We start from the raw sequence: 23,390 nt of genomic DNA on the forward strand, positions 1-23,390 counted from the left end.
TCGTGCAAGCACCATGCACACTCAAAACATTTTTTTAATATACTAACCCAATCAACACCCGTTCAAGTGACTGGCATGTTGTTGTGTAAGTCGGTTGGGTAACACGTTGGACCAATTTGCCCCCTACTCGGTCCATTTCCTTGTCTTTACGTTGGATCTCCATCATCAAGTCTGGGACCTCCTCAAGTGTCACTTTCTAGCTCTCCTTTAGTGATGCTCCAAATGAGGACAACTAAGGATTCTTGCACATGACTTGTGATGGCTCTCTTATCGTAAGAGTTCGATCCAAATCCTTCACCGGTACCAGCACATGTTGCGTGTCACTTATATTCGCATTAGCTAGATAATCTCTAGTAATAAAAATATAACTAGGATTGAAGTTCAGTGCAAAATTCATCTAAGCAAAGTCTCCAACTCCCTATTATTACCAGAAGAGTTATATGTGAAACTTATTAACTTACAAAACGAATTCAAAAATTAAAAATCAAATTGACATACAAATATACAATTCATATATGTATACTACTCCCTCTGTTCCATAGTAATAAAGTCATTTTGCCATTTTGGTACGTTTCATAGTAATAGAGTCATTTCTCTTTTTAGTAAAAGTCAACACATTTTTCCACACCTACTTTACTCTCTCTCTTTTTTCTCTCTTCATCTTTCTACCTTTTTCATTTTCAATTTTATTCTCTCTTTACTTAACTCACCTAACACAATTTTTCTTAGTATTCGTGCAAAATAAAAAACGCCTCCACTACTATGGAACGGAGGGAGTACAAATTATCCAACTAAGTCCTCTTCCCAAATCCCAAACAAACTTATATGATGAAGACCTAAATAGTCTTTGTCCATATAACATTAAACCAAACATCCCGTAACACAAAAAGTGGATAATGTCTAAATATTAAAGAGCAAAATATGATAGAATTGAATGTAGGTTGAATGCGGACAATGATACGAGCATGTACAGCTGGCTGCGTGAGAAAGGCCATGTCGCCAAAAAAGGTATGAGATTCCTCCACGTTTCGGAATATGATTGGTTGAAGGATGAGGGCCTATTGTAGGACCAAGTGAGATTTACGCAGAATTATAAAATTCTGCATCCTTACATATAAAGCGCTTCCATCGCAGGATAATTAAATGTATTTTAGCATTTCAATTTCTTTGTGAAAATTTTAGAAATTAATGTAGCGTTCAAATAGTTAAGCACACAATGTTCTTAACTTGGAATTGTTTGTTAAAGAGTTTGGAAAAAAGATCTAGATGACATGAGATACTCCTCTATTTGGGCTATGACATGAGATTTTAAGTGAAGTCGTTTAATCTAAGGTAGAGAAAATAAATTAATTAGTTATTATTTTAATAATATAGAGGACGACATATGTTTTGATTTAAAAAGAAAATATGAAAAATTAGTTGGAATAAACCAAAAATGAATAATAAATTGATTTTTTACTTAAGGGTAAACTTTAATTTTAATATTCAGTATTTCATATTTTGAACTTTAATAACGTATTTGCTATTGAAATGTCCACTTCCATAGAATTATTTATTTAATTTGAAAATGTAACTAATCTCTATATTGGCAAGAGTAATTTCAAGACGAGGTAAATGAAAAAATAAAGAGCAACGTTATTATATTTATTTATTTTTCATAAAAATATATTCTCCAAGATATTATATTTTCTTCAGTTTAGAACATATATATTTTTACTTCTATTTCATAAAAAAAGTAATTATGCTAGTTATTTTTTCAGCTTTTTACATTTATCTTCTTTTCTTGACATTTACTAGTAGTAGTATTTTATTAGAAAGAATATTTACTATTATAAAAAAATAAATAAAAAATTGCCTCTTTTCCTTTAAAGATGCTCTAAGAGGATAGCCGCTTAACTACGCTTTACAGTTTAAAATAGTGAGGACTTACAAAGTAGACATGATATATTATATTGGGAAGAATAATTTAAAATAGTGAGAAGCTTTTCATTTACATGCGTATGGTAATCATGCTTGCAAAAAAGGACGAAAATAGTGTATTTTCAATTCAGCAAGCTCTGGAAATTGGAAATATGACCACACTTGCTCAATAATAATAACAATAGACAACGCATTTCCGCTGACCAAATTTAATAATTTAATGAGTTTGAGTTTCTTTACTCATAATATAGATATATAAATATATAGTGCATGTGAAAGGGAGCATACATATCCCTATCAATCCGGAGTGAAGGTTGGGTCATTTCCACCAAGGTTTATCTCATTAATTGTCTTTAAAAGTACTTTAGTGCTAGTATAATTTTTTTTTACATCGCAATCATGATACCGTATAATTTCAATAAATTTGTGAAATGATCACGTAAAAATTGAAGCTAGGGTATAAAACACTACAGGAGTATAAATTATTGAACAATATTATTGACTCGGAGTAGATAAAATATGTTGTGCGTGATTACTAATTAATCTTCGCATGGAGCAAAAATTTCTTAATGTATTTAATTAATAATTTTTTGACAAATATAATTATATATAATATAAATATAGAAACTTTTCTCACTTTTATTGACCTTCATTTCTTTTATTTTTTACAAAAGTCTTACTGGTAACCAATGAACCTACCTTCGTTCAATTTATATAGAAAAATGTTAATTAATAGTTTAAACATACATGATCTTTCTAATATATGTGAGCAGAATTATTAACTTTACAGCATCGAAATGACATTTGTAACAAAAAAATAAAATTTCTACATGATCTTCATTGTTGCTCAATAAATATAATAAAAGTTAAGGCCCAATAGAAAATTAATATTCCTACATGAATTGAAGCCCATTCTCATTCATCTTCTTCCCCTAGGGTTTATTTTATTATCATAAGGCGCAGTTTCTCAACTTTGAACATTTTGGATTCGGTGTCGGGGCGTTGGGTGCCGGGACGGAGGGCGACCATGGGTGGGGCAGTTTCGGGACCGGCCAAGCCCCCGCTGGAGCGGTGGTCGGCTTGCCGCTGGTACATCCTTTCCTAGCATCAGCTATCCATGGATGTTTGGATTTTTGTGGCACACATATTTGACTTTTAATTAATTATATTGTGCTTCTCTTAAATAAAATGTTATTATCAGACAATACACTAAAATAGTATTTCATCTGTCCACAAAAATATAGACAACTGATATGGCAGGAGAATTAAGACAAAATTGGAAAAGTAAGATAGAGTAGGAGAATGATAGTTAAAGTAGTATAAATGGATAGTAGGACCCGCATTATTAGTAGTGTTTAATTGTGGTATAAGTTGTAAATAAGTTGATATATAAGGGTAATAAAGTAGGATAACTTTCCAAAAATGGAATGCACATATTTTGTCAAACGGATGAAAATGGAAAGTGCACATATTATTATGAGACTGAGGGAGTACTCTCTCGTCCCATCATAAGTAGGGATGTCAATTGAGCTAACCCGTTTGGGTTCGGGCCAACCCACTCAGGTTGTCGGGCTATTTGGGTGCGGGCTATTCGGGTTATAGATTTTTCGGGTCATTAATTTTCGATCCTAACCCTAACCCGCTGGGTTTCAGGCTAACCATAGGGCTATTCTAGCCTAAAGACTTCCGAAGCTAATCTCTTGTATCAAAATTTTCCTCTAAAAAATGATTTTAAATTTTTGATATTTTTTTCTTCTTAGTTATACATCAGATAAAATCTTTAAATTTTCATAGTTTTCTTAAATAATAGTTGGAGAGAAGTCTTTCATCTCGATCAACTACAACATAAACAACGATAATCAAAATTAAAACAATCAATTTGAATTAAAGCCTGTATTCGTGTCATTATTTTGGCATTGTTGATATCTTACATATATCATTGTTGATGAGTTAGTTCTTAATTTTGTCGTGATTAGCTTTTGTGGTGGTAAGACTATAGTGGCAGATGATGAGACGATGGAATAATGAGTCGAGGTGGAACTTGAAAGTTAATAGTGTGTGATCAAGTGAAAAAATGTAGAATAAATATTTAAGAAGACTAATGATTGTGTCACATGAAATTCAAAAAAAAAAAGAACTCTTAAAACTTAATATTTTTTAATTAAAAGTTGCAACCTGTCGGGCCGACCCGCAACCCGTTCAGGCCAACCCATTCGGGCTAACCCGTTTAGCCCATTTTGTATTCGGGTTACAAAATTACAGTCCTAACCTACTAATTTTACCGGGCTATTTGGACCGACCCACGAATTTCGGGTTGGATTGACATCCCTAATCATAAATGATTAACTTTCCATTTTAGGTTGTTCCACCATAAGTGATTGGTTTTTTTTTTAAAGAAAAACAACGCCTTTATCTCTATTACATTATTCCTTCTCTTTTATTTTATTCTATCTTTCATACTTTATTCTCTCTTCAACATTTTCTTTTCTCATACTTTATTCTCTCCACAACATAACTTGATAAATACTATGGCCTTCGTCCCATAAGAATATGCACTCTTTCCTTTTTAGTCCGTCTCATAAGAATATGCACTTTCTAATTTTGGAAAGTCATTTCTCTCTAATGAGGTGGGAACCATTCTCCCCTAACAATAAATTAATTACTCTTGCTCTCCACATTTCTCTTGCTTTACCAATTTTACATTAAAAATCGTGTCAAACCCAAAGTGCATATTCTTTGGGGACGAAGGGAGTACTATCATATTCTTAAATCTCGTCCCCAAAATGAATCCATCATGTATGGTGAGAAGGAGAGAGTATTGATTGCCCATCAAATCTGAACTTACGAGTATCCCGAGCTTCCTCGTTAATTTAATCATTTTCCGCACTTAAGATATAAATATATATTAATTAATTAAAGTATGCTATTGACTTTTGATTAACTTCTTTATATAAGAGTGGTATGAAAACTCATCTCTCCTTATTGCTCAATTCACAAGTAAATTTTAAAACACACAAGCACACAACCTGATCAAGTTACTCTGGGACCTATTCAAACTGGGCGACTACCACGATCGTTGTGTGTGAATGAAGATGAAGAGAGTGTTCAAAACCTAACCCAACAACACTATTAAGCTAGCATAGAGAAGTAATGGTCGAATCCCTCAGAGATAGATGCGTTGGAGTTGAGAATGAGACATTTGGAAAGGTCGGTTGCGGCCACGCTTTAATTTTGGGGGTTTAGACTAAATTAAAGTGAACTGATCAACTAAATGAAAACATCTTCTAAACTAGAGACTCGACTGGATCAACTAAACTAAAAACGACAAAGAATAAAAAGTACACGGGACCACTGACACATCCGCGTGCACACTCGGAAAAGCTGACAATAAAGAAAAAGGTGACGACGAAGGTGGTTTTAACTAACTACCTTCTGCGTCTAATCTAAGCTACTGAACGAAAAGCATAAGCGTAAATCAAAATAGGGCATCAACATAAAACTCGAGAACAGAGCAGAAATAATCAGATCCATAGAAATTGCACGTAAACGAAAACAAATCTAGGCCAAGGAAAGTAAATCATGCAAGTTTGCGAACTAAAATGTAGATCTACCTACGAGAAAGCAGTAAAAGGACAGATCCAAAGCGAATAAAAGCAATCAACACTGAAAACACTAGATCTAACAAAGCTTGCACCAAAAACTCCATTTCATTCAAGATCTTCGGTAAAACAAAAGGAACATAATTCTTGCGCAATTAAAGAGTGATATGAAAGAAACTAAGTAGCGACTTAGAGAAAAACATGTTTAAACTTTAGAACTACGAAAGCGATGAAAATAACGGAAGGTAAATTGTTCAAAATCCTCAAAAGACTACACAGATGATGAGCTAAAAGGACTTCTTCACGGATCTGGCCTCGTCTCCCTTGGTGAGGAAGAAGAGCTGAGAGCTTGAAAGTGGAATGGTGACTCCTTGGCAGCTAATTACTTCTACTCCATGACTAGACTAAATTTGAGTGATCGAAAATGGTGAGTGATGAGCGATATGGAATCCATGCAATCTTGCCATATTTATAGAGTGCATGTTGGGCTCATATCCCTAGGTTAAGACCATTTTGCTTTTGACACTTTTGCCCCTTCTAGAATGGCCTTTGCTCTTTCTCTCTCCCGTGACTCAGCATTGCAGATGCAAGATTCCACTAGATCAGTTCAACAACTTCAACGGATCAACTCGACTCTTTTTCATGCTGCTTTCGCTCTTTTCTTGAGGTGATCCGATTGACCCTGCACTCTCTATTTCTTCGTTTTCTAGCTTCTACACACTCAAATTTGCCATTCTTTATTCACATTATTAGCCATGTTAGTGTAATAAACCCAATAAAACCATGCATGTATTGAGGCCGATCATGGTCTACTTTAGATATCTTATTTATTATTCATGGATTATATTCCTACCGGCCATCATCTGAATAATAAAACTTAATTCTGAGACACGATTAGTTAATTAAAGTATATGCTATTGACTCACCTGCGAAGCGATTCAATGCAATAACAATCACAGCAGCAGTATACATTGATCACCACTATCCAAGATATCAAGATTTGTGGATTACGAAAAATTCAGGATTCAAAGCTAAATATATTGATTTAGAATAATCATTGAGACGTCGTCTTTCAATAAATAACAATAAATACTGTTAGGCCATGTTTGGTTGTCAGGATTCTGTCTGGGAAAGTAATCTGATTCCTTAAATTTTAAATTCCTGCATTTGTTTCAGTTTTTAATCAAACTAGGAAAGTAATCAGAATCCGAGAACAAGGAAAGTTAGTACAACTTTCCAGGATTCTGAATCCTAACTTTTCTTAGGTATTCTTTTTCCCAATTTTAGGATTCTTACATATTTAAGCAATATAGTATAGTTTAATAATAATAATAGTAATAATAATAATAATAATAACAACATAATAATAGTAATATAATAATAATAATAATGATAATGATAAATAATAATATAATAATAATAATAATAGTAATATAATAATAATAATAATAATAATGATAAATAATAATAATTATAATAACAATTTCAATGTTTAAAAAATAATTTAAAATTATAAATCATACTTAATTTCACTATAATAAATACTATAATTAAAATGATCATAATTATATTTATATTTTATAATAATTCATAACAGTAATAATAATTTATTAAATAATTAAAATATAATTATATAATATAAATCTTATAATAAATAATAACTATTAGTATATTTTATAAATTAATAATTAATCAATAAAGTCATAGTGCAATTTTAATTTATAAAATTTATTCAATTATAATATCTATAAATATTATAATTATAATATAATAATTATTATATTTATTATTATAATAAATGAGTATTATAATATTCCATGTAACTTTAATTATAATTATATCATTATATATTACGATGGATAATCCATATTTAAACTATCCATCGTAATAATAAATATAATTATATAATAATTATTATTTATAGTTAATAATTTATTTAAAATTTTACAATATTATTTTTTTTATAAATAAAAAAATAATAAGTAAATTTTTAGTTTAGTATTTAAATTAAATATAAATTTAAAATCTTGATATTTTCCAAACACAAGAAAGTAAAGTTACTAGGAATCAATGAATCATATTCCTGGGATTCATTTTCCTAGGAATCATTTTCCTTGCCAACTTTACTTTCCCGCCAACCAAACATGGCCTTAGAGTTTGTATACTAGAATTCATCTTTCGAGTGATTGAATACTGTAAAAACTCTTATTTTATTTTCCAAGGAATAAAACAGATTATTTTTATCATAATGTTGATATGTTTTACATTTAATGGTTGTTATATTACATACTTAAATGTATAAGAAACTTAACAAAGTCTAAGTCATTGTTTTAGTAGATCGGTTGTGGGCGAGGTCCACTTTAAGGTAATACGGTCAGTTCTGAACAAAGAAAAAGAAGAATTTCATAACCTAGATAGGCTTAGACTACCTATCGTGAAAGGTTGCAATGTCAGTCCGCATATTTCTAAGCTTTAGTGAAATAAGATAACATTGGTGTGTTATAGCACTGAACGGATCTAACAACAAGACATATCTTTATGCTATCTATTGAAAGACGAGATCTTGATAAATATTTATTTCTTAATCAATATATGTTAGCATTGAGTATACAGTATTAATTATGCACTACTTTGACTTATCAAATGGTGCGGATTTTTCGTAACCCAATAATCCTGATATATTGGGTGGTGGTGATTAATATCTAGCGGTTCTAGGATTGCTATTATATCGAAACGTATGTGACGTAAGTTTCGTTTGATAATGTCCTCAAGAGGAGCGCGAAACAAGGTTTTATTATTCGGAACCTAGCTAGTTGGAGTTTGGTTACTCTATGAACAATAAATAAATGTTTCATGCTAAGTCCACTTTTAGAACAAATAAGAAGTTAATTAATTACGCCTATAGCAGACAATAATTAGTTAATGAACATTTCTATCTTAAGTACTGAAAATAAACAATAAACAAAACGGAAACCCGAATTACTTGTAAATTTGAATTTGTATGGGCATTGCAATATTATTTCTGTAGTGGCTGCTAATAATATTTCAATATAAGCTTGTATTAAATTATGGGTTCGATTTAATTAGCAAAAAGCTAATTAGGGGAGGCCATATCCAAAACCTTCCATAGATCCCTAACTGAGCCCAATATGAACTTAATATAAATAGGAGAATAAATGAGACAGAAAATATACATAATTTCAGTTGAAACTTTCAGAAAATATACATAATTTCAGTTGAAACTTTCGTCCACTCCTATACACAGAGGGGGACGAATTTTTCTTTCTTTTCCCACTTCGTGAGGATCTTCTGTCTTCTTTATTTAAGTCCTAGTGTTCTGATAAGATCAGCCCACACACTGATATCGAAATACAGTTTGGTGACCAGTCAGAAGATTTGTGGTCGAGTATCGAAGATCTTCACGTGGAGAAGTAGCGAGCCATCTATGATTCTTTGGAGAATCAAGAAGGTATATTTCTGCTCCGTAGAAAAGCATGTTTTAGGTTTCAATTAATCTTAAAGCATGTTTTCATTGAAGTTATGAGCATGATACATGTGATAATTGCGCTAATAGAATTTGTCCCAATAATCTGCTAAATAGATTGTTTTCTCTAATTTATTCATGATTCCGTTGCCAACTCCTTCAAATACTTGTCTCGCTGTTAAATCCGTTCGGTGATATACCAAAACAATGTCGTATATTTCCTTAAAGGTAGAAAATATGCGAATTGTCACTGCAACCTTTCACGATTTGGTAGTCAAGATGTATATATGTTGTGAAATACCATTTCTCGTTTGTATAGAACCGATTGTGTTATCTTACTTTGAACGACGCCCACAACCAGTCTAAATAAGCAAAAGATTTTGATTTGTTTGTTTCTTACATTTAAATATTGCAACAACATTCTCCCTTCAACCCTGAAAAATATGAACTATTTTCTCATTAGTCTGTACCTGAAAAGTATGAACTTTCTAATTTTGGAATTGTTAAATAACGCATTACCCTTGCACATCATTTTAGTTACAACTTATACCATTGCACCACACTACTAACAATGTGAAGCTCACTCTCGACTAACACTATTTGCGCTACCCTTTATCTCTCTCTCTCCTATTTTACCAATTATACATTAAAAACCCGTGCTGAACAAATGTTCATACTTTTCATTGACGTATATAGTATTATAAATGTATAAACAAAACATATTGTGAAAAAATAATTTGTTTCATTGATTGAAAAATAAACAAAGAGTTTTTGCATTACACAAGTACTCAAAAGATGCTTTTAAAGTATACAAAACTCTAACAGACTGTAAAAGCTTCCTCTTTAATTTAATTATTTCTCGTATTTAAGATAGAAATATCCGTTAATCATTTAAGTATTATGTCTGACTTTAATTAACATTTTTACCCAATATTATCTAGTTCAAGAACATTATTTAGTATTCATAAAATAAATTCAAACCGATCGAATTTACAGAATACGAACACTCTTATTAAACTAGACTCTCATTAACAATTCAGTCCAATAATAATCCCAGCACATCTAGACAATAATTACTGACTCATATTTTAATCTTCATTTAAAAATATCGATAATAGAATCTGAAGATCTAATTTCATATCTTATTCCAATCCCTACGTGTTGTTGGATATAAGGATTAAGGATTTATGTATCGACAAATCATATCACAATTCTAATTTCTAAAGGAAAGAGAAATCTAACGATTACTAATTTTAAATATTTTACTAGGTAAACATACAATATTTTAGTTTTACTAGATCTTCTAGTTGTAGTAAAACTAGTAATGCATGGCGGAGCTAATAATCCGAGAAATTTGTGAAAGCTATTAATGCGCATTTCACATTCTCTTCTCCCATTTTCCTATCTTTGTATTCCTTTTCCTTCCCACGCTGCCACAATACCTCACAACTTCCCTTTTTCATTTTTTTTTTCCTTTTCCCCAAAAGGGAATACCACTTTTCTCCGTTTAAGACCATCTATTCATGTAAGCTTCTTCTTCATGATTATTTTTTCTCTCCACATTCTTATTTTCGTTTTGCTCTTCAATTTTATATTTAATGCTTCATCATTAGTCTATCATGTGAATATATATAGTTATAGAGGTAGAATTAAAGCCCAAATCATTTTACATTTAATTGCATTTTCATTCTTACTTATGATGATGATGATACAAATTAATTTGTGGCAATGCAGTTTTTGGGGAGAAATGGTTGGCCATTTGCTTTTGTGTATATTACTGTTTTTGACCATACAAGTTAATGATGGTGCTAAGCTACCACTTGTTCAAAAGAAATTCAAGACTCTAAATGGTAGGATGTGCAACTTGTCTTAGAGTTTATGTTGCGTTACGCGTCGTAAAAATGAGCATGTTTTCTCCGGTGCAGGCGGTCAGCCGGAGGTTGTGGCACTAGGTGGATACTCTGGATTCTTCCCTAGCTCAAGCATGAGTGCTTACGACTTTTCTCACGACGTTAGCATGCCTGGGACAATCCAGTATTGTAACGTACATTTTTCAAAGGATAACGTTGGCTTCTGTATCGCTCAAATAAATCTTATGAACACAACAAGTATCGAGGAATACGATCCTAAAGGAATTAAGGAGTACAACGTATATGGACAACAAGTCCGTGGCTACTTTGGTGTCGACTACCCTGCCAACGTGCTATTTGAGAATGTCACGAGTGAGTCTAGCATGTCATTTTTTGCCTGTGTGAAAAAACGTTGCTATTGTTAACGTTCGTCTTCTTTTCCCATAGTACGACAAAACATTTACACCAGATCGGGAGTGTACGATGGTGCTCCACTGGTTGCACCGTTTCAACTTTTCGAAGATAAGAAAAAGATACCAACAAGAGTTTGGTTGAACATTGAGGTCCATGTCTTTCAAAGACTAGTAATCTATCAAGTTTCAACACAGAATAATAAGATATCACTGATTAAATGTTTTTTGCAGAATTATATGTTCTATAAGGATCACAAGATAGATGTCGAATCGTTCCTCCTAAACGAATTGCCACATCTTCCAGAGTTCCTCTCTTCCCCAGAGATAGGATTTTTGAAGTCTATAGGAGCAAAGGCGGCCAAGTCCAAAACGAAGCTTATCTTGACATTCCTCGGATTGGATGAAGTTGAGCCAACGACAAAAAAACCATACGGTTCCCTAATAAAAGATCTGTCCATGATCAAATCATTTGCATCAGGGATTGTTGTACCAAAAGAATATATTTGGCCTGTTGATAAGGCCAAGGTGTTGCTGCCAGCAACGACCCTCGTGCAAGATGCTCACAAAGCAGGGCTTTCCGTGTATGCTTCGAGCTTTGCCAACGATAGGCTGTGGAGCTACAATTTTAGCTATGATCCCGTGCTAGAGTACGTACACTTCACCGATAATTCTGAATTTTCTGTTGATGGAGTCTTGTCTGAATTTCCTTCCACTGCTTCAGAAGCAATCGGTGAGACACCTAATCTTCTGCGATTTTTGCGTTTCCCACTCGTTATTTTAGTTGTCTCGTGTAATAATCTTCCTGTCCTTATCACAGGATGTATAAATGTGGACAAGAAGGCTCCCAGGGAAGTACATAGTAAGAAGAAATATAGCTCGGATTCTTGTTTATTTTCGCGTATATTAGTATGATATGTATTCGCTTTATACCACAGCTTTGATCATATCCCACAACGGTGCTAGTGGAGATATCCCCGGTTCGACTGATGCTGCCTACAACAAAGCTGTAGCAGATGGTGCTGATGCAATTGATTGCTCGGTTCAAATGTCGAAAGATGGAGTTGCCTTCTGCTCCGACCGAGCTGATCTTATGAAAACAACTAATGCAGCAGCTATGTTCATTGATAGGTCGAAAAACGTCAAAGAGATTCAATCAGCTGATGGTGTTTTCTCCTTTGAACTCACGTGGAACGAGATTCAAACTCTTAAGCGTACGTACGTTGATCCTATTATATTTTCTAAGTTCCTATTTACACTGACACTTTCCATATTTTCAGCCAAAATCGAGAGTTTCTTCCCGGATCTTCCTAGAAATCCTGTAAACAAGAACAACGCCAAGCTTCTGACCCTTCCCGAGTTTTTGGAACTTGCCAAAACAGTGGGAGCACACGGCGTATTCATATCCATAAGGGTGAATGAATATATCTAGCCTTTCCTTTGAGATAAAAACTCTTTTGCTTTGTTATTTCTCACACATTTGTAATCCCTCAGAATGCTGCATTCCTTGCTTCGAAGAAGGGTCTTGACATAGTCGGTACAGTCTCTTCAGCGCTAAGCCACTCCAAGTTCGATAAGCAGACACTACACAAGGTTATGGTCGAATCAGACGACACATCAGTGCTGGATGCGTTCAAAGATGTGGCGACGTACGAGAGAGTGTTGTACCTCAAGGATGCCATAGGTAGCGTACCGGACCAAGCAGTGCAGGAGGTCAAGAAACACGCGAACGCAGTTAACTTGCGCAGAAACTCCATCACGGTCGCTGAAAACAGCTTCATCGCCAACTTCACTCAGACCGTCCCAGCCTTCCATGCTGCTAACATCTCAGTATATGTTGGGTATCTGAGGAATGAATACCAAAACTTGGCCCTCGATTATCTGGCTGACCCGTATGTTGAGATCGCCACGTTGACCGCCCTACAAGTTGACGGCTTCTTAACAGACTATCCCTACACTGCAAATCTGTTTTCCAGTAAGTACTTACTTGTGCTTACTATCCCAATAATCGGCCAATGAAATGTGTTGTGGTGTGGCAGGATCATCGTGTTTAAACGAGCAATCTCCGTATGTTATAATGCCGGTCCAGCCAGGTATGATGTTCCCACAAGAAGGAGTAGCTGAGCCACCTCAGCTCAGCCCGAAGGATGTGGTTGATCCACCTCTGCCTCCGGTGGCCAAGGCGCCCTCGCCTCTTCCGGCTGCCACCCCGAACAAACAAACTTCTTCAACTACGAACACATTAAGAGTTAGTGCTCAGAGCTTATATTTTGCTGCACTGGTGCTGCTTCTTACCATCTATACATAGAAATCTCATTTTCACTGACACTGAGAAATATACATTCATACACTAAGAGAATGTGAGAGTGAGTGATCTCTGGAGTTAGCCAGATTGTTGTGAAATATTGATGATGGTCTATAATCAGAAAACAAATGTAATTATTCACATTCATGGTCTTAAACAAGAAAAAAGTTGTGTATTTTCTTCAACACTTCTTCCCCTCTTTATTTTTTGTAATTTGTCAAATATGTGCATTCATTACTATAACATCGATTATTTTATAATTTGTTTTGCAGGTTCAAAACTAATGTGAGATGGAGTCTCATCCCTCACAAATTGTACAACCGAATAATTATCATGGTCGGCAAAACATAGGAAGAAATTGTATGTGAATAATATCAAATAATAAATTCAAATTTGATCTTCAATAGTAATCGTATTCTTTGATAATGTACTCATATTGTGTTTCGTAATCAAATTCAAAAGACCTTTCTAGATTCCAAACCTTTGGCCTCGCGTAGTTTCCCATTTTGACTATAACACGTACTCCGTTCAAGCACTTTCGAAAATACACGAGTTTTATTATGTAATTTTCTAAAATAGAAATTGCTATTTGTTTGGGACAGTCCAAAATGACAAAAACTAGTCTCTTTTTCTTTTATAGAACGAAGGAGATATGTGTTTCGACAATGTTATATAAAGTTGAAAATCTACAATCGAAGAGGAAAACTTACAGGCTAAAGTAATAGACTTGTAAATAGCTGATTAAATAAGTACTCCATAGTGTTTAGTGGTGAAAAAGTGGGCGGTAGTTATGTGGGGAGTGCAAGTGTGTTAATGCAATTATTATAATTTTTCTTATTATTATCATTATATCTAAAGGAGTCTTATACTTCCTTTCTCTCATTTAGGTGGAGTTTCTAATTTGACACGAGATTTAATATAATATTATTTTGTGAGTAAAGTAGAGAAAACAAAGTAAGAGCAAAGAAAAAAATGGAGTAATGTTTCTATATTTTTCTTTTCTTGACATCTTTTTTGAATTCGGACCATAAGAGCATCTCCAATGGTATGCTAGCCACCGGCTAGCCGATTGACGTGGCTAGCCGGTCGGCTAGCCGAACCATTGGAGTAGGCTAGCCGAATTTCGGCGAAAAAACCGGCCAAGGCTAGCCGATTGCGTGTGGCTGGCCGATGCGCTGGCCGCCATTGTGGCGGCCCGATCGGCCAGCGCCGATTTTTAATTTAATTTTTTTTTAAAACCTATATAAACGCGATTTTAGTTTCATTTTCATTTGCACCGCTTGTTTTAACGAGTTTTCTCTCTCTCTAACTTTCTGTACAAGAGCATCATCGAGCGATGAGTAACGCGGGTGGTAGCAGTGGTGGTAGTGGTGGGGATGCTGAGGAGTACGAACGGAGGATGAACGAGGCTATGGAGGCCTACATGAACCGCGAGATGGAGCGGTACATGCGTAGGGTGGAACAGCAGGCGATACCTCGCCCTCCACGGGTTATCCACCACCGAGCAGTGATTGATCGGGATCCATCGGCGGCACAGTACGACGACTACTTTTCGGAGAACCCGCGGTTTTCCGCACACATGTTCCGGCGGCGTTTTAGAATGCGCAGGAGTTATTTATGCGTATCGTTGGCGCATTAGAGCGTCGATATCTGTGTTTCCACTTCAGTGCACGATGCGGTTGGCGGAGACCCGGCCACACCCCTATCCAAAAGTGCACGGCGACAATCAGTGCAACTTGGCCTACGGAGGCGCGGCGTACATGTGGGATGAGTACCTCCACATCGGTGAGTCGACAGCCCTGAATGTCCTAAGTATTTCGTGAGGGCGTGATGAACGCTTTTCGGTGAAAGCGCACTCTTCTGGAAGCCCTACTCCCGAAGATTGTCGAATTTGATGCGATGCACGGGGAAAAGCATGGGTTCCCCGGGATGTTAGGCAGCATAGACTCGTATGCATTGGGAGTGGAAGAACTGTCCGACTGCACTGGAAGGGGGCCTACACGACCGGCTACAAGTCAAAGAATCCCACGATGATCCACGAGGCCGTAGCTGATTACCGGCTGTGGATCTGGCATGCGTATTTTGGGGTAGCCGGGTCGAACAACGACCTCAACGTCCCGAACTCGTCTCCCCTCTTCAACGAGAAGTGCCAGGGCGTCGGTCCAGCCGTCTCGTTTGTGGCCAACGACAACCGGCATGATATGAGCTACTACTTGGCGGATGGGATATACCCTAGGTGGCCCGTCTTTATGAAGACGATCAGGCACGCAAGTGATGAAAGGAAGGCCTACTTTGCGGAACGACAGGAGTCGGCGCGCAAGGACGTGGAGCGCGCATTTGGTGTGCTCCAGTCTCGATGGGCGACAATTAAGGGTCCAATGCGTTTGTGGGATGTCACATGCATATCCCAAATAATGTACGCCTGCATTATCCTGCACAACATGATCGTCGAAGACGAAGGCGTACAACTGACTAGTTGGCCCAATGGCGATGAAGCCGGTCCAAGCCACGGAACGGCCACCCCTAACGTACGACGTGGGGTACCTCTCGATGAAGTCGGCCGCCTCAAGGAATTTGCCGACATGCCCCAAGTGGATGCTCATATTCAACTCCAAAAGGATATAATTGAAGAGTTGTGGGCACGGAGGACTGCACGGCGATAGTTTTTTTTTTTTCTTTATTATGTACCTTTTTAAATGTAATTTTTTTTATCTATGTACCTTTTTAAATGCAATTAATGAATTTTCCAGTATATGTCTCGTAAATTTAATTCCGTAATTTAATCGTAATTTTAATTCCGTAAATGTAGTATATTTTGAATTATTTTTTTTGCGGCTGGCCTATGGCTGGCCTAAATCTGATGTGGCAGGTGGATTTTTAGTGCTGCTAACGTGGCAGGGAGAGAGTGGCTGACCTAATAGCATTGGAGATGCTCTAAACTCCACTAAGATTATCTACCTCAAATTAGTCTTTGTCTACATTTCACTATATAGATGGTATCAGTGGAGATATGAGAATGACTCAGAATAAGAAATTCTTGATATGATATGTGCCACATACAATTCTGATTTCTAACTCAAATGAATTGTGTCTTCTAATGTTATTTTTTTTGTTTGATTACAAGTGTTCTGAAATCTGAATCTGTCTTTGCAGAAATTATTCTGCTCAACTGTGAATTAAAACCAAAAGTCTTCAGAAGGTGGCAGAATTTGAACCTGTGACCTCAAGAATATAAAATGGTCTGATCTTAGCGTGACTACAACTTAAAAATTTAAGGTTATTTTAAATAAATCTTTGCTATACTATCTTTTCCTTTCTCTCATCGCTTGGCCACCAAGATGGGTTGCTGAGGTCAAAATATCACACCATAATAATTTTTTTCGGAAAATAAGATAAAAATTAGGTGAAAAGACAATTTTTCCTTAATGAAATTTTATACTCCTTCTCATTTCTACTCACACTATCCTTCTACTCTCTCCCTCCATAGAAAAATATCTCACTTTGCCATTTTGGGATGCGTACGATTTAAAGTCTCATTCACTTTTTTATATTCTAAGTGAATGAAGACGACCATTCATAACTCATTACACTCACATTTAATTATAAAATCAATATATACAAATATGGTCTATATTCCACTAACTCATTTCTCTTTTTTTTTCACAAAGACAAATAATTTTTAAAACTCAGTGCAAAATTAAAATGACACTATAAATGACGTACAAATTGAGTATTACTTAATTCTAACGTATTTGGTCCTTTACGTTTATGTTTAATTATTTTTGAAGTACTTTGAGACTATTTTAAGCGTTTAATTGATTGGCAAAAACTCTAGTTCGTTAAATATCAATCGAATAGTAAACTAAGACTAAAGACATTTATAGTATTAGTATAATTGAATTATTAATATTGGAAGAAAATATGGAATTGACCGATCCAACTAATTTCAACTATTTGAGTAATTGAATTATGAAAGATAGGTCCCCATGTTCGACTTCTTTAATTTTTATATTTTGGAATTTCCCCTATTAAATATTTTATTTCATGTATACTATATTTGACAAATGAACTTTATATTTCATTAATTCACTCACTCACATATAAAATAAGAATTCAGATTCTATTAATTTTTGTTAACCAATTTTCTTTATAAATCTTACCCGTATCAAATTGTAGTAAAACATAACCGAATGTTTTTTACTTCACACACAATAAGAAAAATTGAATACAAAATAACACGTCACATTGAATACAATCAAAACATATCCCTTTTCCCCCCTATAGTAATTTCTCATCTTATTTATTTTCCCATTGATTTATTCCCATTGGTGTTGTCATTGTGTATTGGATTGACTTCCATTCAATATCAGCTTAATACCCACATCTTTTTTCCTCCTTCACTTCCCTCAATTTCACACTTTTTAGTGGATTTCTTCACACTAGGAGGAAAAAAGGAGATTTCATTTTGTGTTGCAAACGATTTGATTTTTCAGAAAGCTTTAGTTTTTATTTTTCGCCGGTTTCGGTGTAGACTGAATTTACATTTAATTCCCGTGCTTCTTTTTAACTGTGGGAGATTCAAGAAATCCACAGACATGGGAAAGCATGGACCTTGCTATCACTGTGGTGTTACAAGTGAGTTTTCTGGTTTTTCAATAACAATCTTGTGTTTTTTATTCTGAATTTGTAGATTAATAAGCTGTTAGTATTAGTTTTTATGATTGAGCTAGTTTTATTCTAATGTTTTTGGCATTCATTCAGTCAATGAATTAGTCTCCCTTTGATGTTTTGGTGAGAAGCGAATCAATGAACAATGAGCAATATCTATTCACTCATTTTCCCTCTCTTTTTTTGTGTGTTTGCTGGTGTTGTTTCCTGTTTGATTTGCAACCATGGGGATTGATCATAGTCCCCTGTTCTTGTTCTTCAGTTCATTGCCAATTTAGCGACATTCAGTGTATTCCAATGAAGTTATGCGTCTTTTGGATCAAATTCGATCAATGCTTAACCGCCATCGATGTTAGATATCTATCATGGATTATTATTGATAGTACTAACTTTCCTACAAGGAGTATGTTGATAGCACACCGTGATCAGACTTAAACGAGTCCTTGTCATGACAATGTGAAGCATGCGCGAATAAGTTTCATCTCTTTATCGGTTAATTAGTGCAAAATCTTTACATCATTCCTCTACCAATTGCAATGTGAGGTGCTTCTATGCATCAGTAAATGGAGGCACTTCACCATTGTTTTTTCTTTGAACTGGTTTCACTTTTGAAAGCAATTTTGTGAGAGGTTTAACAGAATGTGTCATGAGTTAATTGTTTGAAGTTTTTTAAGTGATGAGAGACTGAGCTTATGCTAAATGCCAAAGTGGTTCGAAGATTACAGTAACTTTCTTGAAATGAATTCAAGGTCCATCTGTCGTCATACTTCTATAAAACTTGAGTTTATATGTTTTTTTGTGCTTCAACTTATGTGGTGAAACCCTCTGATTTCTATCATTCTTTTCTCATGACGGTTAATGGTTTTTCGACTAATCGCAATCATGCAACAGGCACCCCTCTTTGGCGTAATGGGCCTCCTGAGAAGCCAGTCCTCTGCAATGCATGTGGTTCACGGTGGAGGACAAAGGGAACTTTGGCAAACTATACTCCTCTACATGCTAGGGCAGAACCTGATGAAATAGAAGATTTGAGGTTTACTAAGGTGAAAACTGTATCTGTTATTAGCAAAGAGCCGAAGGTTCTGAAGCGGAAGCTCAATAGTGATGTAGCTGAATTTGGAGACGTTCCCCCTGACCGTTACCAGGGTTTGCAAAAAGTCTATGATGAAGATACAAGCAATAGATCAAGCTCCGGTTCTGCCATATCCAACTCTGAAAAATTTGCTCAATATGGCAATGCTGATACAAGTGATTTGACAAGTTAGTAGGATCTGTATGCATGATATCATTCTAGCATCATGATCCGCAACACTTGTCTTCTTTGACTATTATCTATCATGTTTTCTTGGGAGGGGGAAATATATGAAGTGAGGGACAATTTTTTGTAGGGCACTCAAGGTAAAAGGCCATGGAATATGGAAATAAATCAATGATATTCTAACTTACTGCTTATAAAGATTTTGAGCAGACTAGATATTGGAAACCTTGAAAAGCTTATGCATCATCTAATAAGGCGATAACTTATCTTTCTGTTTCTTGTTGTATAATATGCATGTTGTATTGTAATATGGTCAAGTTCTCACTCATTTGCCATCTCAGGTCCTCCCCAACCCAGTGCCTGGGATTCGATTGTTCCTTCTAGGAAGAGAACCTGTGTTGCAAGGCCAAAACCTTCTCCGGTTGAGGTTCTTACCAAAGACCTGTATACATTATGGTATGAACAACAGTCATCATGCTTGTCTGGATCTTCAGAAGAAGACTTGCTTCTCGAGAGTGACAAACCAATGGTATCTGTTGAGATTGGACATGGAAGTGTACTTATTCGGCACCCAAGTTCATTTGTTAGAGAAGAAGAGTCGGAAGCGAGCTCCCATTCTGTTGATAACAAGCAGTATACCTTAGCATCACGGGATATAAGATTTCATGGTCCCATTGAAGACACAGGCGCCTACTCATCAAGTAAAGTTAATGAAAAACTTAAGACGAAGGCTTATCCTGGCATTGTACATGGACAAACGAGAAGGTATTTTCAATATCAATCTCTGGTTCTTATGAGCACACAAGGAATTTTCGGAAGTATTATTTCTCAGCTACAGATACCCCGTAGAGAAATTATGTGAATTAATAAGTTCAAATGGCTAAATATTTTCGTTGGTGACATATTGATTGAAAGTTTGCATTTGGTTAAAGCACGTCACATGAGTCTATAGATTAAGATTTCATCCATTATGAAACAAACTTCTTTTGATAAGCTTCGTAGATTTCTTATTACTTATTTCTTGTCCATAGTTGCTTATTTTTCTGTCCAAATTTAACATAAAAACATAAGACATCGCAACGTGTGTAAAAAAATAAATTAGCTGCTTTGTAACTTTGATATGATTAATATGGTTCAAGTAGCTTCTTTGAATATGCTGTTAATGCATCTTCTTTTATTCAATTTCAGAGACAAGGATCAAGTTGTAAAATTACCGATTCTTGCACATCATAATTCTCCACTATGTTACATAGATCTACAAGTAAGTTGCAAAGCAAATGTTTAGTTGATACTAATAAGCAATTTCACATTTACACTTAGTGATACAGATGCATGTTTACCCAGTTCCCTATTCAGCCATAGAAACAAATTGAACATATATAAATATTTTTGTGAACGGTTCTATATAGCTCATGGATTTTGTAGCAATAGACTGATATCATTTCTTTTTACTATGTACGTTTTCAGCTAGTTATATTATAGCGTTTTTAATTGTAAAATCTGATCGAGAATAGGAAGTAATTCGTATCATCATCTGATTCAACTTATTTCTCTGCCCATTCTCCATTTTGGTTGATCTTGAAACATTGTATGATTACAAGTGTTAATCAGTCCTATGATACGTTGATCTCGATGCAGGACATCATTAATTTCGAATTGTTTTCAAGTCATTTGACAAATGGAGAACAACAACACTTGATGAACCTATTACCTTCTGTTGATACTTCAGATGCTCCATGCAGGTGTGTGTTCTAGCTTTCTCCTCTAGCTTACGGGAGTCCAGCATGATCACATCTTATCATAATTCATTTAAATAGTTATCCAATTTGGGAAGTTTCTCTCATATGGCATATTTTGTAATACTGAAGAAAGAACTACAAATCCCTCACTTGTTTCAATGTTATATCACGGTATTTTTCTTTGACAATGCGTAGTCTGGATACTGATCAAGGATTATATTAGATGATGCGATATATTTTTTCCATTTTAGCCGAACATTGATCAGAAAAAGGTATTGTAAACTATAGAGAATTAAACTGACTTAAGGTAATACATTTTTGTTTGCTTATTGTGGGCTCTGTTTCGTTTCCAGCCTTAAAAGCATGTTCGATAGCGCTGAGTTCAACATGAATCTGTCATCTTTCCAAGCACTTATTGCTGAGGGAGTTTTTGACAACTCATTTGGTGGGGTCAATAGGGAGGATTGCAGAATTTTGAAGAAGCTTGTCTTAGGCGATTTAGCTAAATCAAAGTGGGTGGAACAACACACAGCTTTTAAGGTTCGTAGTTTCAATAACTTGTAAAAACTTTCTTCAATTGTGTCTCTCATAGTTTAACTTACACACTAAATAATACTACTATCTTTAGGATCTGAAGTGCAAAAATTCCATCAAGTCAGAAGTGATGGGAGGATACAATGGCTTTGAAATTGTCAACGCAACACCCTTAAAAAGATCACGAGAGGGACAGCACCAAAAAACTACAGGTAAATGTGTGGAAATTCCTCAGCTGTTAGGAGTATTACAATATTAGATAAATGTGATACTTGAGCAAACTGAATCTACAATGATCTAGAGTTTATATTGGCATGTGGGGCTGAAAATGATTCAGTCACGTAGCTATCTTGTTCACTGTCTTTTTATACCTATCTCGTGTAGCTTGTTAACTCAAAACACATTATTCTTGATCTACCTTCCCAATTACGAGCCACTTATAACAGGACATAGGGAGTATTTTTTTTTTAAATGTCAATATAATTATTTCTTACTCAAAGCATCTTGGCATCGTTGTTCAATTAGAAATATCCAGATTGGCTATTCTATAACTTGTTTTCTTCACCCAGGATCGAAAGTTATGATGAAGAGTCCCAGAAGAGTTATTATGAAGTCGAGCTATGGGAAAAAAGAAGTCCTAGTCGCAGATAGAGATGACTCCTTCGTGGGTGCTCAGAGTCTATTTTCAATCCAAAATGAAAATGGTTCCTCGGTACTGGACACATCCTATTTCGAATGTGAGAATTCGGACCAGGACTTGCTGCTAGATATCCCATCCAATGGATCCTTTCCACAGGCAGAGCTCCTCCCTAGTTCGAGCTTTGGCACCATGGCTAGCACAAGTAGCAGCTCAGTGTACCCTTATCTTGTCCACCCTTGATGGTATAATCTCAGCAACATAACATTCTGCTTATTTCGTGTACAAGGGGAGCTTTTCTTGTGACCTTCGTTTCAACCGTTTTGTTTGTCTTCTTCATTTTTGTTCAATTTGAGGTTGGATGGAGAATACCTTGTTGGAATGAATGTAAAGGGGGATGAGTTTACTTGCCTTTGGATTTTGTACCTACTAACAAAAGATTGTGTTAAGAAAAGGGAAAAAAGAATGGATAGTGTATTATTCAAATCGTCCTTTTCTTATGTGATAAATTAGATATGTAGGATTTAAGATATGCAACACCATATTTTTTTAATGTTTAATACTATCTTCGTCCACAAAAAAAATAGACAAAGTTGTGAGTGGAACGGATTTTAATGCGTAATTAGTAAAGTGAGAGAGAGTTATAGGTTGTGGAAGTAGTGTTGTGGAGTTCACATTTAGAATGATGTGTAGGGTCATTATTTGTTTAAAACTTTTCATATTTAAAATTGGTCTAATTTTGGTGAACGACCCAAAATACTAACATTGGTCTAATTTTTGTAGACAAAGGTAGTAGATATTACTATCAATTTTAAAATAGCTGAATATATAGATAAGCATGAATTCATCACAACATCACGTAGTAGAGGAATTTCTCTACTTGCCAATGTTGTGATGAATCCTTCCATGCATAACAGTAGCCAGAAGTCTGAGCACTTTTGAAGCGAGCGTCGAAAGCAACTACTACTCCCTCCGTCCTTTGTTAA

At 35.2% G+C, this 23,390-nt stretch overlaps 2 protein-coding genes across 3 annotated transcripts; both read left to right on the top strand.

Moving 5' to 3' along the window:
* Positions 1-10,521: 10,521 nt before the first annotated feature.
* On the top strand, positions 10,522-13,994 carry LOC125191981 (glycerophosphodiester phosphodiesterase GDPDL6-like). 2 transcript variants are annotated; one of them, XM_048089434.1, is made up of 11 exons: positions 10,522-10,528; positions 10,738-10,853; positions 10,929-11,225; positions 11,301-11,416; positions 11,498-11,996; positions 12,084-12,125; positions 12,202-12,477; positions 12,544-12,677; positions 12,758-13,238; positions 13,303-13,511; positions 13,841-13,994. In XM_048089434.1, exons 2-11 carry the CDS (start codon positions 10,751-10,753, stop codon positions 13,850-13,852), a joined length of 2,169 nt encoding a protein of 722 aa, XP_047945391.1. In that variant the 5' UTR covers positions 10,522-10,528; positions 10,738-10,750; the 3' UTR covers positions 13,853-13,994. The 2 variants fall into 2 exon arrangements, with proteins under 2 accessions (XP_047945391.1, XP_047945390.1); XM_048089433.1 differs by lacking the exon at positions 13,841-13,994 and having other exon boundaries at positions 13,303-13,700.
* Positions 13,995-17,906: 3,912 nt separating this feature from the next.
* LOC125192390 (GATA transcription factor 26-like) lies at positions 17,907-22,890 on the top strand. Its single transcript, XM_048089926.1, has 8 exons — positions 17,907-18,203; positions 19,128-19,496; positions 19,836-20,259; positions 20,683-20,755; positions 21,133-21,236; positions 21,587-21,773; positions 21,862-21,979; positions 22,337-22,890. Exons 1-8 carry the CDS (start codon positions 18,164-18,166, stop codon positions 22,645-22,647), a joined length of 1,626 nt encoding a protein of 541 aa, XP_047945883.1. The 5' UTR covers positions 17,907-18,163; the 3' UTR covers positions 22,648-22,890.
* The last annotated feature ends 500 nt before the right edge of the window (positions 22,891-23,390 follow it).

The sequence above is a fragment of the Salvia hispanica genome, chromosome 6 (assembly GCF_023119035.1).
Source record: "Salvia hispanica cultivar TCC Black 2014 chromosome 6, UniMelb_Shisp_WGS_1.0, whole genome shotgun sequence".
Classification (NCBI taxonomy): Eukaryota; Viridiplantae; Streptophyta; class Magnoliopsida; order Lamiales; family Lamiaceae; genus Salvia; species Salvia hispanica.